The sequence below is a fragment of the Falco cherrug genome, chromosome 2 (assembly GCF_023634085.1).
Source record: "Falco cherrug isolate bFalChe1 chromosome 2, bFalChe1.pri, whole genome shotgun sequence".
NCBI lineage: Eukaryota > Metazoa > Chordata > Aves > Falconiformes > Falconidae > Falco > Falco cherrug.
In genome coordinates, this window is record NC_073698.1 from 33,730,133 (window position 1) to 33,744,333 (window position 14,201).

General features: G+C 37.2%; 1 protein-coding gene across 7 annotated transcripts in view; it reads right to left on the bottom strand.

Moving 5' to 3' along the window:
- Positions 1-14,201, bottom strand: part of AKAP11 (A-kinase anchoring protein 11) — a 46,308-nt gene that overhangs the window by 11,127 nt on the left and 20,980 nt on the right. For 3 of the 7 annotated variants that reach the window (XM_027815789.2, XM_055701442.1, XM_027815783.2), the window contains exons 7-11: positions 9,210-13,866; positions 7,187-7,291; positions 6,671-6,826; positions 1,369-1,452; positions 549-595 (exon numbers count right to left, since the gene is read on the bottom strand). In XM_027815789.2, the coding sequence (XP_027671590.1) occupies positions 549-595; positions 1,369-1,452; positions 6,671-6,826; positions 7,187-7,291; positions 9,210-13,866 (5,049 nt within the window). The remainder of the gene's footprint in view (positions 1-548; positions 596-1,368; positions 1,453-6,670; positions 6,827-7,186; positions 7,292-9,209; positions 13,867-14,201) is intronic. The other 4 variants (XM_055701446.1, XM_055701444.1, XM_055701443.1 and 1 more) reach the window with 4 other exon arrangements.

Genomic DNA, 14,201 nt, shown 5'->3' on the forward strand with positions numbered 1-14,201 from the left:
CAGTCAGACTGGAACCAGTGCAGAGATCATCTACGAACCAGAGAGCGGTAACATGTCTGGATAGACCCTATTTCATATTTCACTAAGAAGAGAGAGTTTATAGCAAATGCATTGAATCCAAGTTTTTTCATTATGTCTCATGACTTCCCTTCCCAAGGTTAATATGGTCAGTTTGAATAAATTCTTCAGTATCTCAACCATTGCCATGCAGATGGCTCCTTATCAAATATTTTACAAAGAAGTCATTCTATGCATATAAATTTACGCATTCAACAAGCTGATCAAAGTTCACTACCATACATTATTAAGTACATGCATAAGCATCAGACTACCATTTCCCAAAGGCTGTAAACTTCAGAGCATTAAGAGCTGTATGTAGGGTAATAATCTAAGAATATATTCTGACACTTGACCCACATGCATTATGATGAACAGGGATAACTGGGTTGTCACCTTGTTTTGCAGACTACAGAAGCAAAGAATTAACAAAGTAATTAATATAGAGTGCACAGGTCAAGAACAGCAATATATGCTGGATATGACATTACCTTCTACAGCATCCTTGGAGTCTTCATCTTTATCTTCTGTTCCATCACTGTATTTTAAAAACAAAACAAAAATATTAATATAATCCAATATATGCACAATAAACGTAGTCAATCCTAAGACTGTAATGAAGGTTAAAGGACAGGAAGACCATAAAAGAATTCAGATGTGATCATGGAAAGAAGCTTTGCTTCTCACACCATTTCATGTTGGAAATATTTATCATCAACCTCACAAGATTTGCTCTTAGGGAAAGAAGGGAGAAGACAAAAACAAAAGAAGGCTGTTAAAAAGGACTGAAATATGAAGATTTTTTAAACTAAGAAGAAAACTTTTATTTTAATTAAGGAGGTCAGTTTAGTTTTGCTTCACACGGGAAAAGGTTGAGTCATCTTATGTCACTGGTATGAACAGCTATAGGTTATTCAAAGCTGTAGGTCATAAGTGTTCTATAAAAGTCAACTACCAAGCAATTTTGAAAGTTTCCACAAGCTAAAGGAAATAACAGAAATCCTGTAGGAAGCAAGCTCTAGTTTGCATGAAAAAGTAAATCTAAAGACTCTTAGAACTGCAAGCAAGAACATGCACAAAAGGGACCTTTCATTTTGCAAGCAGAACACATTCATCAGTTCAGCAGAGCACAGCAAAATTTAACCATTCAGTATGGATTAATTAATGAAAAAATCATATTGTGATTAAGTGAGAAGAGTGTGAATAATGTATCAGCATAAAAAATGCACCATAATTTTATTTTCCAAAATGATGATTTCATGCATTAATTATGAGGAACCCATCTGGTTTATATGTCTCAACTGAACCAACCTGTCTGATGTTGGAAAGGATAAATTCTCCTCATACATATCCCCTTCTAAACCAAGACTGCTCCAGCTACTGCTGTTACCATTACTGCCAGAAGAAGAAGAGAACACAGCTGAACTAGAAAAGAACAATAGCTCAAACTAGAACCTTCATTTTCCTTAGAGCTGTTTTGTCAAGACATTTAATACAAGAGCACTGAAACTTCCTAGACAGGTTTGCTGGAACAGAGTACAAACATGATTGTCAGTGCTATTCAGAGCAGCAATGTCCACAATAATGCAAACTGCTAAGTGTCGGCACCCAGGTGGAAGTATAACTTGTACTCATTAGTTTTCTAGATCAGCGCTAGCCGTAGGTCTGTCCTCAGGTCTAAGCACATTGCTCACTATTTATACAAGCTCAACAATTTCAATATGATTACTAAGAGCAATATGGATTACAACTGTAGTATTTACTTAAGGACTAGCTAAGAGTTCATAAAATTACACATTGTGAAGACAACTGCGTAAAATCCCTCCAATTCATTCTAAAAATCCAGTAATGATCTCCATCAGCCTCATGAGAACGAATCCTTAGAGCAAATACAAAATATTGTTTTTATAAAGTAATTCTGAATACTGTCCTACAAGCTGATCTTTTAAAAACAGGGGAGTTTATAGATCAGTGAAAAAAATACTAAAAATATTGATTACTTCCCTCACAGTTCATAAACATACTGCATTTATTCCATGACCACATTCAAGTCAAAGTGAAGAACTGAAAAAATGGAGCACATCCTTACGCTAGTACCTTTTAGGCATTATAATTAGCAGAGTTTGTTAAACCCATGCTTATGTACAACATTGAGCTATTCGTATGACTAAATCTCTGTTCCCCAACTTCATACCTCCCCCAGAGCACGTCTGGAAGCCTTCCAAGTACAGTATTTCAAGAAAACCAGCATTCTTTGAGAAAGCTAAATTGTCTACTATAGATGGTGTAACAATCCATGAAATAACTCCAGAGAACAACTGCTGCAAGAAGATGCTTTCTTCACCTAAGTTGTGCGAACTGTTAACGCTCTTCTTTTCCACTTATTCCACTCAAGGCAAACAATAAAATTTAAAACCACAAATGGTGGAAGCATTTCAAGAGACAGACACTGATCTGTTTCAAGAGTCTGCCAGTAACAGTATCACCTATCAGTGTCCTTTGCTTTCCAATACACCTGCTTGGATCCCAAGTTTAAAACAGTAACAGTAGGTTAGCAAGCCTGCAATATGAACACAGCCTAACTGGAAGAAAAAAATAAAAAGTTGCAGGTCCTTCATTCACCACACTGTTGCTTATTTAGACTACATATGCAAAGAACAGTCACTTTCCTAATTATGCTAAAAAGACAAAAGAAAATTAAAGAGGAGAACCTTTCAAAGAAACCAACTTGATTTCACAGAGAATGCAAACATAGTCTTAGGAACATTTCTCAAGTTACTGTGTGAGACTATCACAGTATGTATGAAGCATTAAATTTGCTTTGAATTACACATATAGAAAAGATTTAATATAGCCTATTGATACTAATACTTTGCACTTAAACAGCCTCTTTCACTTAAAGTTATAGATGGATAACATAAGTGGAAGTAAAAGCTGCCCCAGTTCTTGGACTAAAGGAAACAGTATTTGCAATTTAACAGAATGGCCTCATGCATACTACTATTCTGATTTGGTAAGAAATTAATATATTTTACAGATGTCAAACGTGGTCTGAAATAACCATATATATATTGAACCATATGATTACAATGCATAACAATCTATGAAACACTTTTCATAATGTGACTTTTGTTTTAAGATGCCAAATTAACGGTCTTGAAAATAAAGTCCTGCAACCACAGAACAAAAAATGAACAAAGGCATTATAATGCCTCTATAATGCTTCATGCAGCTGCTCCACATGAACCAGCAGAAGAATTACAAGAAAAGCTTTCAGCTTTTAAGTATACACTGTACCTATGGGAACTATAACTCAGATCATCTGCTTTGAGATTCTGCATTATGTACATAAAGTCAAAGGCAAGAAGCTTCTGCTCTGAATAATAAACTAACCTGGATACTCTGATTCATCCCCTGGAAAAGCCTATGTCCATGCTTATACCTATATATTAACTATAGAGAAAACTTAAGATTATTTCATTTCTAAATTTAAATTGTTAACATTAGGCACACAAGGCAGAAGATACAAGCATTCACCTGCATAACTCTGCAAAGTCCACTAAAAAAACTTGAACCTTTTCCATTCAAATGGAACGAAAGACCACACTTTGATAATTCTTTCCAAGTTGTCTTGCTCCCTTGTTTACACATAGTTTAATCCTTTGAGAAGTAATGAAGTACTATTTTCATACTGATCTGAGATGCAGAGGGCACGTACCATTTCAACAGAGCTACTACAAAAAAAAGTCTCTTTTTTTTTTTTTTTTTTCCCTGAAGTGAAGCAAAGCAAGGTACATTGAACTGGATGGCTGTAGCTTGTATTGTTGTTTTCTGGTGACTGTGATCCTGTGTTCCAAAACAATTTTAACTACCATTAATAGAATCTCTAGGTTTACTCTTACGAAAACAATTTCCAAAATGTCAGCTGAAGGAGTCTCAAGTACCACTATCCACTGAATAATGCAGACAGCCTGGAAAATACCGGGGAAAGGGAGAGGTCCTCCCTCACCAAGTGAAACTCGCTTTACGCTCACTATGCCACTTAATTATATCGTACTAGCACTACAAACAAATTGGTCTGATGATATCTAGTACCTCAAAGATGGTACAAGCAAGACTGCTGACAGACGCTTAGACACAAGAAAGCCACTTACATTAAGAAATAGCTGCCAGGGGAGCATGCTACCTGATAGTGCACTTAAATGCTTCTGACTGACATGGTTTACATATAACCAGCATGGTGTTTTTTCAAACAGATGGCCCTAACTATAAGAAGGAAAAAAAAAAAAACACACCAAAACCCAACAAATCCAAAAAACAACAAAACCCAAAACTTTCAGCTGTTGCACCTGTATAAAAGAATGTTGCTCTATGACCGAATGGCATTTTCCTATTTAACAGAACAGTTTCTGTTAAAAAAAGGAAATAAAAGCAATAAATCATCATCATTGTCATGCAGGTTTTTATTTCCTTAGAAGATGCTAGCACTGTTCCACACATGGTTGTGCTGGTTTCGTTGGGATAGAGTTAATTTTCTTCAGAGCAGCTACTATAAGGCTATGCTTTGGATATAAGGCTAGAAACTGTTGATAATACAGAGATGTTTTTGTTATTGCTGAGCAGTTCTTACACACAGTCGAGGCCTTTTCTGCTTCTCACACCACACCACCAGCGAGTAGGCTGGGGGAGGACAGGACTTTGGGAGAAGACACAGCCAGGACAGCTCAACCCAGCTGACCCAAGGGATACACCATACCATATGATGTCATGCTCAGCAAATAAGCTGGAGGAAGAAGGAGGTTGGGGGGGATGTTTGGAGTTTTGGCATTTTGTCTTCCCAAGTAACCATCACACATGATGGCGCCCTGCTTTCCTGGAGATGGCTGAATACCTGCCTGCTGATGGGAAGTGGTGAATGAATTCTTTATTTTGCTTTGCTTGTGTGCACAGCTTTTGCTTTACCTAACTGCCTTTATCTCAAACTACAAGCTTTCTCACTTTTCTGATTCTCTCCCCCATCTTGCCATGGGGGGAGTGAGTGAACTGAGTCTTTTTTTGTTACAGAGGGTTCCCCTCCCCCCCCCAATCTTTTTACTCAGAGCAATAAGCCCAGATCCTGTCACTTCCACCTGCTAAACCACAGAAACACAAACACATCTGCTGTTACTAATCCACATACAGTTTTGTAAAAGTAGCTGATTAATTTGTGCATGCCAGTTTCTTCTGCCAACACCTTGCTATTCCAATTATGCTTCCCCTTCTTTGAGTAAAATGCTGATTTACGTCATTCCTCCTCTAATGAGCCACAAATTTTCTTGCAAGTTATAAAAATTACCTTTTTTCATTTAAATCTACTGGGGATGGCAAACAAACAACAAAATACAATATGCAAACTACAGGTCCTGCAATTTTTTTATACTTTTCTTATCCCAGCACCAACTAACCTATAATTTATTCGCTATTTAACTGTCAATATGCTGAATATTCTTCCTTATACTGTAAATTTCATCATGTAAATCTAACTCACTTTCACTCACTCAACAGATCATGTTTTATTAAAACAGCTTTAAGGCAATGTATTCTCTTACAAAATTATTCAGTTGTATAAGTGATAAATTATAGTAGTAGTTTAATTAAAGTATTTATTGAAGCAAAACATGAACAATAGTCTAGACATTTAAGAGAGCACTTTGGTACCAAATAACTTATTTGTACACCACATAATGAAGCAAATCTCCTATATTTTCTTTAATCTCAGGGATGTTGGAAGTGCTAACTAAAAAGAAAAAACCTCTCCCCCATTTCTGCTGTTCTTCAACAGAAATGCTGAACTTTCTACAGTAGCATATGTGGTGTATCAATCATAAAAAATATACGTTTACTCATTCCTCATATAGCCTTTACATAGAAGCTCGGGCCACAATTCTCAATATAATTTTCCCATTTTCTGCAACAGGCAGAGATGTTGTAGATTTTTTAAATCCCCATTCTAATCTTTGTTAGTTATCAGTCAGCCATGGGAAGTGTAGTGAGAAGCTCTGTGGAAAAAATTACTACTCTAAACAGGTAAGTTCCAAAATCACATACCTTTAAGCTTGTGGTTAGTAGTACACAAATACTCCATCAGTATCAGTTAGAACAGCTTACAAATTCAAGTCACAAAAAAAAAGACAAATAGAGCTGTTAAAGCTCCTTCTGCAAATTAAGCTCTTATTACTTCTTTTCAAGAATAGATGAATTTACATAAAATACATTCTCAGTGATTAAGTTTTAATATTTCAGAGCAGAACTTATAAACAGTACTTTCAAGTTGTATTTTACACATGGTGGTTGTTTTTAACACACCTGGATCTTTTGTTAATACTTATATATGTACAGTTTCACTTGATGTGACTCCCTGACATCGATGCCAATTCATACTCCCTATTTTACAGTGTACAATATGAACATTTGTGGGCAACAACATTTTGTAAGAAAACAAACAGAGCCATTTTTAATGAAAAAGTCATTGTGTGTTGAGAACAAGATAATCTCTTCTCCCCAGCCCCCAGGAGAAAACCACTTGATGACACGTTAATTGATCTCATAACTGTCCCAACATGTTTATAGTTACCTGTCACTGAGGTGAAGAAAACTGCTGCTCTCATCAGGATGTTCATCTTCAAAACTTAGATTGGACCAACTCCCAGTGCTATCATCACCAATACTAAGACTCATTTGCTGGCTAACAATAGATTCAACAGAGTGAAATCCTTCTCTTCCAACAGAGCTAAACAAAAATTTAAGACAAAAACATCACTGCATTTCACGCTGATCTGTGTTAGTTCATTTACAGCAATTTAACCATTTCAAAGATACAAAATTCCAGGGGAAAAGGAAAAGGGGTGGGGCAGGGGGGGATCCATTCATTTGGGAACAGGGTACAACACAAGAAATGGAGCAACCAAATTAATCTGAAATTTCAACAGGTTTAGGTCAGGGATTCCTATTTGGACTTCTTTTACTAGAAGACAAAGGGAACGGCATGAATAATTCCCTCATTTGGAAGATTATTTGCTATAAAGCATAGAAGGCATTGCAGCTTCACAGACTGTATGTCAAAGGTACACTTTTGAAGCAGAAAACTTACCATTTCTGAACTTGTTCCCCATAGGACAGTTTGGCTATTTTCCCCTGACTGCTTTCAGTACAATCAGCTAGGTGGTCTGCTATCGTAGGCATGCTTAAATACACGCTGGTGTTAAAAACATTAGGATTCAAATTTTTAAAAAGGTCTTTGTGTAGATAAAAGATTTCTCTTCCTGCTTCAAGAAAGTGTAGCAACACATGACTTGTACAGAATTTTTCCCTCAGGAAACAAATTTAGATTTTTTTTATCCAAAAAACAAACAAGCAACAATCAGGCAATGATGCTCAGTAGAAGGCACTCTTTAGAAGACATTTCGAAAGATCCAGTTTGGTAACTTTAAAGAAGTATGAACTCCTTATAAAAAAAGTTACAATGTCAGAACATGCAGTTATGAAGTAACCATCAGGGGCAAACTCTCATTACCTACATACAGGTGAAGTGGTAGAAAGTTCAAGAAAAATGGTCATCCTACTACCACCACAGAAAGCAGCCACTGTAACATTCACTATTTCCAAAGCCAACCGTAACCCACATTCCTGCTAACACTTTGCTCCAGTGAGCAAGGGTTTGTGCAAATACGTAGCTTGAATTGGAACCCCTCTGGGCAATACAAAGGTGATTTTTTCCTCATTTTTATTTACAGTTATACCAGCACTAGCAGCAGTTCTATTCACCATACAAGGGAGATTCTCAAGAAACATGTGCGTTATATACCATACATTAGATGACAATGTTAAAAACATTTATAAATTTTTTCATAGTAAAACCATAATATTGCTTCCTTATCACAGATATAAACATTATCTCTTTGAACCCTGCATTTTGTCATATTCTAACTAGAATTTTTAAATAATATCTTTAAGTGGTTTAAAGTGTCATCTTTGATACTGTAGGTATAGAAAAACAACATCACATTATTTTTTTTGTCACACAGTGAGTAATGGCTTAATCCTGTTGTGCAGAGAGCCACAATATACATCTCATGAACACTTTTATGCTACTAGTATGTATGTATTTCATATCAAACCTTGAAAAACTTAGTTCGGTCCTACTGTGGCCTTTAGCCGCTGAATATATAAAAATCAGGTTTATTATTCATCATGATGTCTCTCTAGAAACCAGGAAAAGAAACCTGTAGATAGTGTGAGGAATACCCACACAAAAAAAAAGCAGGAAAATAAATATTACTATAAACTGGAAAAAAACCAACAAAACATGGTAAAGATTGCTCTCAGACCTGAAGAGAAAATTGCAGTCCACTCTGATCACTACACAGTCTGTTTTAGGAAACAGTTGCTGCTTGCTGCCAAGTTACTGTGGCATGTATTTCCTATTTATAGGCCTATTAAAGTAAACAGTATAATTAGCCTTTGCTAAATACTCCAGAATTCGAAAGTCAGTTTCTTGCCTATTGTATTACTATTTCATAAACTAAACTGCGTTATAGTAAGTTGTTTTTTTCTTAAAGGGTTGTGGGGGTTTTATTTCCAGTAATAAGGACACTATCACAACACAGCCATAACCAAACCCTTCATATTATAATGCAATGGCTAGTCTGGCCAGTACCAGATGTTGGTCCTACTGACAACAGCAAAAATAAATTCTATTTTTCAGCAAAGAACAGGAAACAGAAAGAGCAGGCTACAAACCAGAATTCTGTCATGGCTCAAAAATCAACAAAACCCGTAAGTTCTACTATACTCTACTGTAGGTAAAAATAACAGTATTTCAAGTTGAAATAATAAGTTCTACTTATCAGTCACCTACTGGAACATATGCGTGCTGATATACATAGAAACCTCGGTTTCAAGCTCCCACAGGTGGAAAAAAGTAATTTTTTTCTAGTTCTGAATCATTTAAATATCACCAGAAGAATCAAAAGAAAACATTCACAATATAAAGTGTGTATTTCTAAAATTAAAAAAAAATAATAAATTAAAAATTCCTTATGAGAACATATTTGTATTAAAAATCCTTCCTTTTCAGGTACAGAACGCAACAAATAAGAGAAAATTAATATTACCTTACGTTAACTGTCTGACCAATATTAGTCATAGCTGATGTCATTATTTCAGTTGTAAGGCTTTCAGCAAAACTGACTCCATCTTGTCCAATACCACTGTCAGCCGTCAGACTTGTGTAACTCAGCTCTCCTTCTGCCTTCTCTATGGCCGCAGTAGCCCCCTTGTCAGAAAGCACTGTCTTCTGTTCTACATCAACATGAATTTTAGGAATATCAAGCTGAAACACTCTTGATTTTTGACAGGCACCACCCAATCCAGAATGAAGAAAATGCCTCACTGGGATGGAGGATTCATGCGCAGGGAGATGATGAGATGTACTTTCTGTACAGTACCGATGTTCCTTCATACTGCAGCATCTACAGACAGTTCCAGAAAAAGGAGACAGTTTCTCAGTATATGAGAGCTTATCCCCATTTTTTCTGTTTTCAGCCACATGGAGAACAGCTGACCCTAAACTCATTTCTAGAGTATCATCTGCTACTTTCCTAGCATACTGTTCTATAGCTTGAATTATGCCTTCACTGTAGCCATTGTCATTTAAACTGCCTGTACTATGATACAGTTTATGATCTGGGGAGAAAGGAAGAGATGTCCTAGAAATTCTTGTTTTAATGAGATCCCCTGTGACTTCATCAAATTCAGTCTTTTTATATAGACAGGAATCTGTTAGAGACTTTGGCAAACATGCTCCCGATATTTTCAACTTCTTCCTGACATCACAAGTGATACTGCGAGCAAGGGATTCTGAAAAATGTAACAACTCTGTACATTCTGTTCTCTGTGTGCTGTTACTCCTTCCGTACGTTTGGTCTTCACAGCAATGAACGCTGCTTTTCATTTGCTGTACTGTATCTTTATTCATTGCTTTGATCAGCTCCAGCTTCCCATGCACCTGTGCATTTTGCCCAGGAAATGCCTTTCTGTTGTATCTCAATTTGTTTTTTCTAGCAGCTTGCTGTAAGCCTGATTTGATAGACCTGTAAACAAGTCTGCTAGCATACTGATCCATTAACAGTTCAGCATTACCACCTTCTCTTTTCAAAACTCGAATAATATGATCTGCGTATTCATCAGTCACACTTTCACAGCTTGGGTATTTGGAAGTCAAACCAGTCATGCCCGAATCCTGCGGTAAAGGAAGTGCAGATGAATCTCTCTCCCCCAGCCACTGCTCTCGCGCTGGACCACATCGGTCTTTTGAACGATAATCACCTTTTCTCACATAAAGGCAATCCACCTGACAGTTAACCCTCTTCAATCTCAACAGTTTACAATGCCTTGATTTCACTATTTTCTTGGCCTCACTGATGACTTTTCCTGCCATATCACCTGCATAATTCCATAAAGAATTGCACATCTGTTCTGGGACATTTGTAAGCGCAGTATATCCGCATCTTTTGTTTTGCATACCTAACTGAACCTGTCTACATGCTTCTCTTTCATTTGTTTTACCATCTAAATGGGAAGCAGCCATTTCAGTCGCTACTGAAATTATATGGCTAGCTAAGCAATCTGCATACTGATTTGTTTTTTCTGAATGCTCCTCTTTCTCAACAGCCATTTCAGAATGATCTTCATCTTCACTACTCTCCACTTCTTCAGAAAGTGACCGCATGAGTTTCAGCATAAATTCTTCATTTTCCAAAGAGTCATGTTCAGTTTCAGACAATTCAGTAACAGATGGATTGTACGGTGTAGAAGGTGGTGTCGCAGGTGCAAATTCCTTTGCTAGTTCTCCCTTGAGTTTCTTGGATAATTTTCTTAGGTTTCTTTCAGAACTACCTTGACATGGTACTAAAGGGGTTGGGGGGGGTGTATCAGGCATTACACGGGTATTTCCATCTTGGAGACTTGATTTATCTTCCATCTGCAAAGCATCTTCACTGCCAAACATCACTGAAGAAAAGCTATTTGCACGCAGAAAACAATCAGCCTGCCTGTAAGCCAAAGGTCCTGGCGATGGTTTGTGAGTATCGTGTTTTTTAGAGGGCCTGTTTAAGCACGTTACTGAGCAGCTTCCTGTGTCAGTGAAGTCCTCTAGAAAGTGCCTAGCAAAAGTCACAGCGGAACAAGGTGGTGGCGATTTTGAAGAAAACCTGTGTCCTTTTTGATCCTGCCAACAATCTTTAGATTCTGAAAAACACTGAACAGAATGAGTTGGAGTAAGAAGAAATTTACATGGATTATTCAAAGGCATCTGTTGTTGTTCTGCAATTATAGAAACATTACTTTGTTTCTCAGCCTCTTGCTTCTTTATCACACATTGTTCTTTTCTACCGATACCTGTGTAAGTCTGTGAGCTCACATGACATGCTAAATTCTCACTAGTGCTGCACAACACAGTTTTACTTTCATCCACAGACTGTTTTATGACATACTTTGCCAAGTGATCTGCAAACATATTCTTGGGGAAATCTTCACCAATACATTGCACATAAGGTTTTTTATCTATTATTTTTCTCGTTAAAAAATCTGTATACTCTTCTACTGCTTTTGTTACCCTAGATGAGGTTATGGCTTCGTAAGCTTCATTTACTATCATATCTACCATAGTTCCAGAGAAAGTATTAATGCCTTTTGACCCACTTGTTAATTCTGAATTATTGTTCATTCCAGATCTGTTATTTGGACGTTTTGTATCATTTTGGTTATGTAAGCATGATGGAGTACTTTCGGTGCTTTGACTGTGATCTGAAGTTAGGTATATATTTCTGAAAGAAGTGACTTCCTCCTCTCTCTTTCTGCTTGTGGAAAGTGGATGAGCGGGGTCTTTGTACACTTTCATATTGTCATCAGAATTCAGAGCAGGGGATATTTTTGCTTTATGAGCAACAGAGGAAACCTGAGGTTGACAAAGAGCTCTTCCAGCTAAGGGCACAGGTATTGAACTTACAACACCAGAGGTGCAAAACAGAGCTTGCTGTACTGTATATTCCTTCTCAGAATCTTGGATTGGCTTCAGTGTTGCCCTGTCATTAAGATTAGGAAAAACTGTGGAAGTCCGTGTTGACTCCAACATACTTTCTGCACTCACATATTTAATGTTGTCCATGGAAACACTAATGGCTGCTTGTGTTGTGAAGGTCACATCAACCTGAGACAGTTCAATAAAAGCCTCCTGAATGACAGATTCAGACAAATCTCTGGCATAGGATCTTACCACTTTGTCTTCGTAATCAAATGATGAAGGCTGTGCAGCTGTAGGTGTCGATGGATATGAAAACTGGCATACTTCCATGATTCCTTCAAACACAAGCTCTTCAGCAAGGTCTGCTGCAAACCGTGCAACAGTGTTGGTAAATATTTGTTTCTTTACATGCCGCAGTTCCTTCAAAGCACCAGTTATAGCTTCGCTCACCAAAAAGCTTGCTATCCCATTAATGGCACGCTCCTTCAGGGAGACTGCTCTACGTCTTCCAATCTCATAAAAAGCCATCTGAAAGACCGAAGAAGTCAACCTAGCAGCCAAATGGCAAAGTGCATTGGTGCATGAAGAAACACCTTTTTGCAGGTCTTTAAATGCACTGCCAAAACTTTTTTCAACTAATTCAGTTGCAAATTTTTGAATGCTGTCTCTAATCATCAATGACTTATGTTTAGATTTTGCTTGTTTATCTGGCTCCTTACTAGTTTTCATCTTGAGATCTCCAGCTTGACCTTTTTTCTCTTTCAAAGCAATCCCTTTGTGTTTTGAATCATTTTCTGCACATACTTGTTCTGATGAGGACTTGGAATGAAAAACAGAACCTAGTATTTCAAATGAAACACTATCAGCATATGCTGAATAACTGTTATAAACTGCATCATGGTGATTTTGACCCGTCCCATCTCCACCAAGGTTAATTCGACATAAACATTCAGAAGAACCACAGCTCCCTAGTGGACTGAAAGCTGATGATCTAATAGGGCTGAACAAGCCTCCATTCTCTTCCCCTGGTGTTTTAACTGGGCGAGGGGAATCCGGGACATCAAAGACGCTGCTATATGGTGATTCTGGTTTAAGAGGAGTTGGTTTCTTTACATTGGCTGGGAGAGTGGGACGATCAAACTTGAATTTCTGAGGATTCATTGTAATGCTTGCAGAAGATAATTGTTCATGGCCAGTCCTCCTTTTCTGGGAGGGATTCCCTAGGATGGGATCCCTAATAACTTTACAAGAGTTTTCCAAGGCTTGTTCCAGCTCATCAAACTGATCAAAACTATCAAAAAATTCACTTACTTCTGAGTCTGAATCCTCTATACCATCTTTCACTACTGGAATTTTTGGCAGCTGAAGTTTTGCCTTTAAGCTTTTTTGATAGCCTTCTTCATCTAAGAAGATTATGGGGCTTGGGCTGGAGCAATCTGACTCAGAGGATTCAGCTGGAGAGGAAGAAAACAATGTTTTACACAAAAAATTAACACCTTGATCACAAGGATTATATGGCTTATAGAAACTCCTTTGTATCCAAGGATCAGAAATTGAAGTTGTAACTGAATTTTTTACTGAGGACAGTTCCTTAAGTCCCAAAATATCAATCAAAGTAGAAGATCTGGTAGATGACTTTCGATGTGCAGAACCCACAAGGAACTTTGAGTCAACAGCTTCTAAACATTGAGAAGGGATGGTCTGTGAAGCAGTATCTCGATGGTTTCGAGAAGTAAAGCTGGATGTACCTGAAAAGAAATTAAAAAAGAAGGAAAAAAAAATAATAAAAAAAGATTGCTTCCAAACCAAGACTTTCCACATAACTACATAAAACAGGACAGATTTTGACGGCAACAGCTGGGCTTGTTATTGTTGCAAAATGCTAGCTGATCTTTCATGATTAAAGCATCTTTCATTTTTTACAAATCCTATTATACTAATCTAATCACTGACAAATTCACGTATTTTTTAGCACATGAAGTAGAATAAGACTCTATTTGATCTGCATCTGACACTGTGATTAGAATCTTTGGTTTAGATAAACTTGTGAAAAGAACAACAAAAAACTTAAATTTTCAATTGC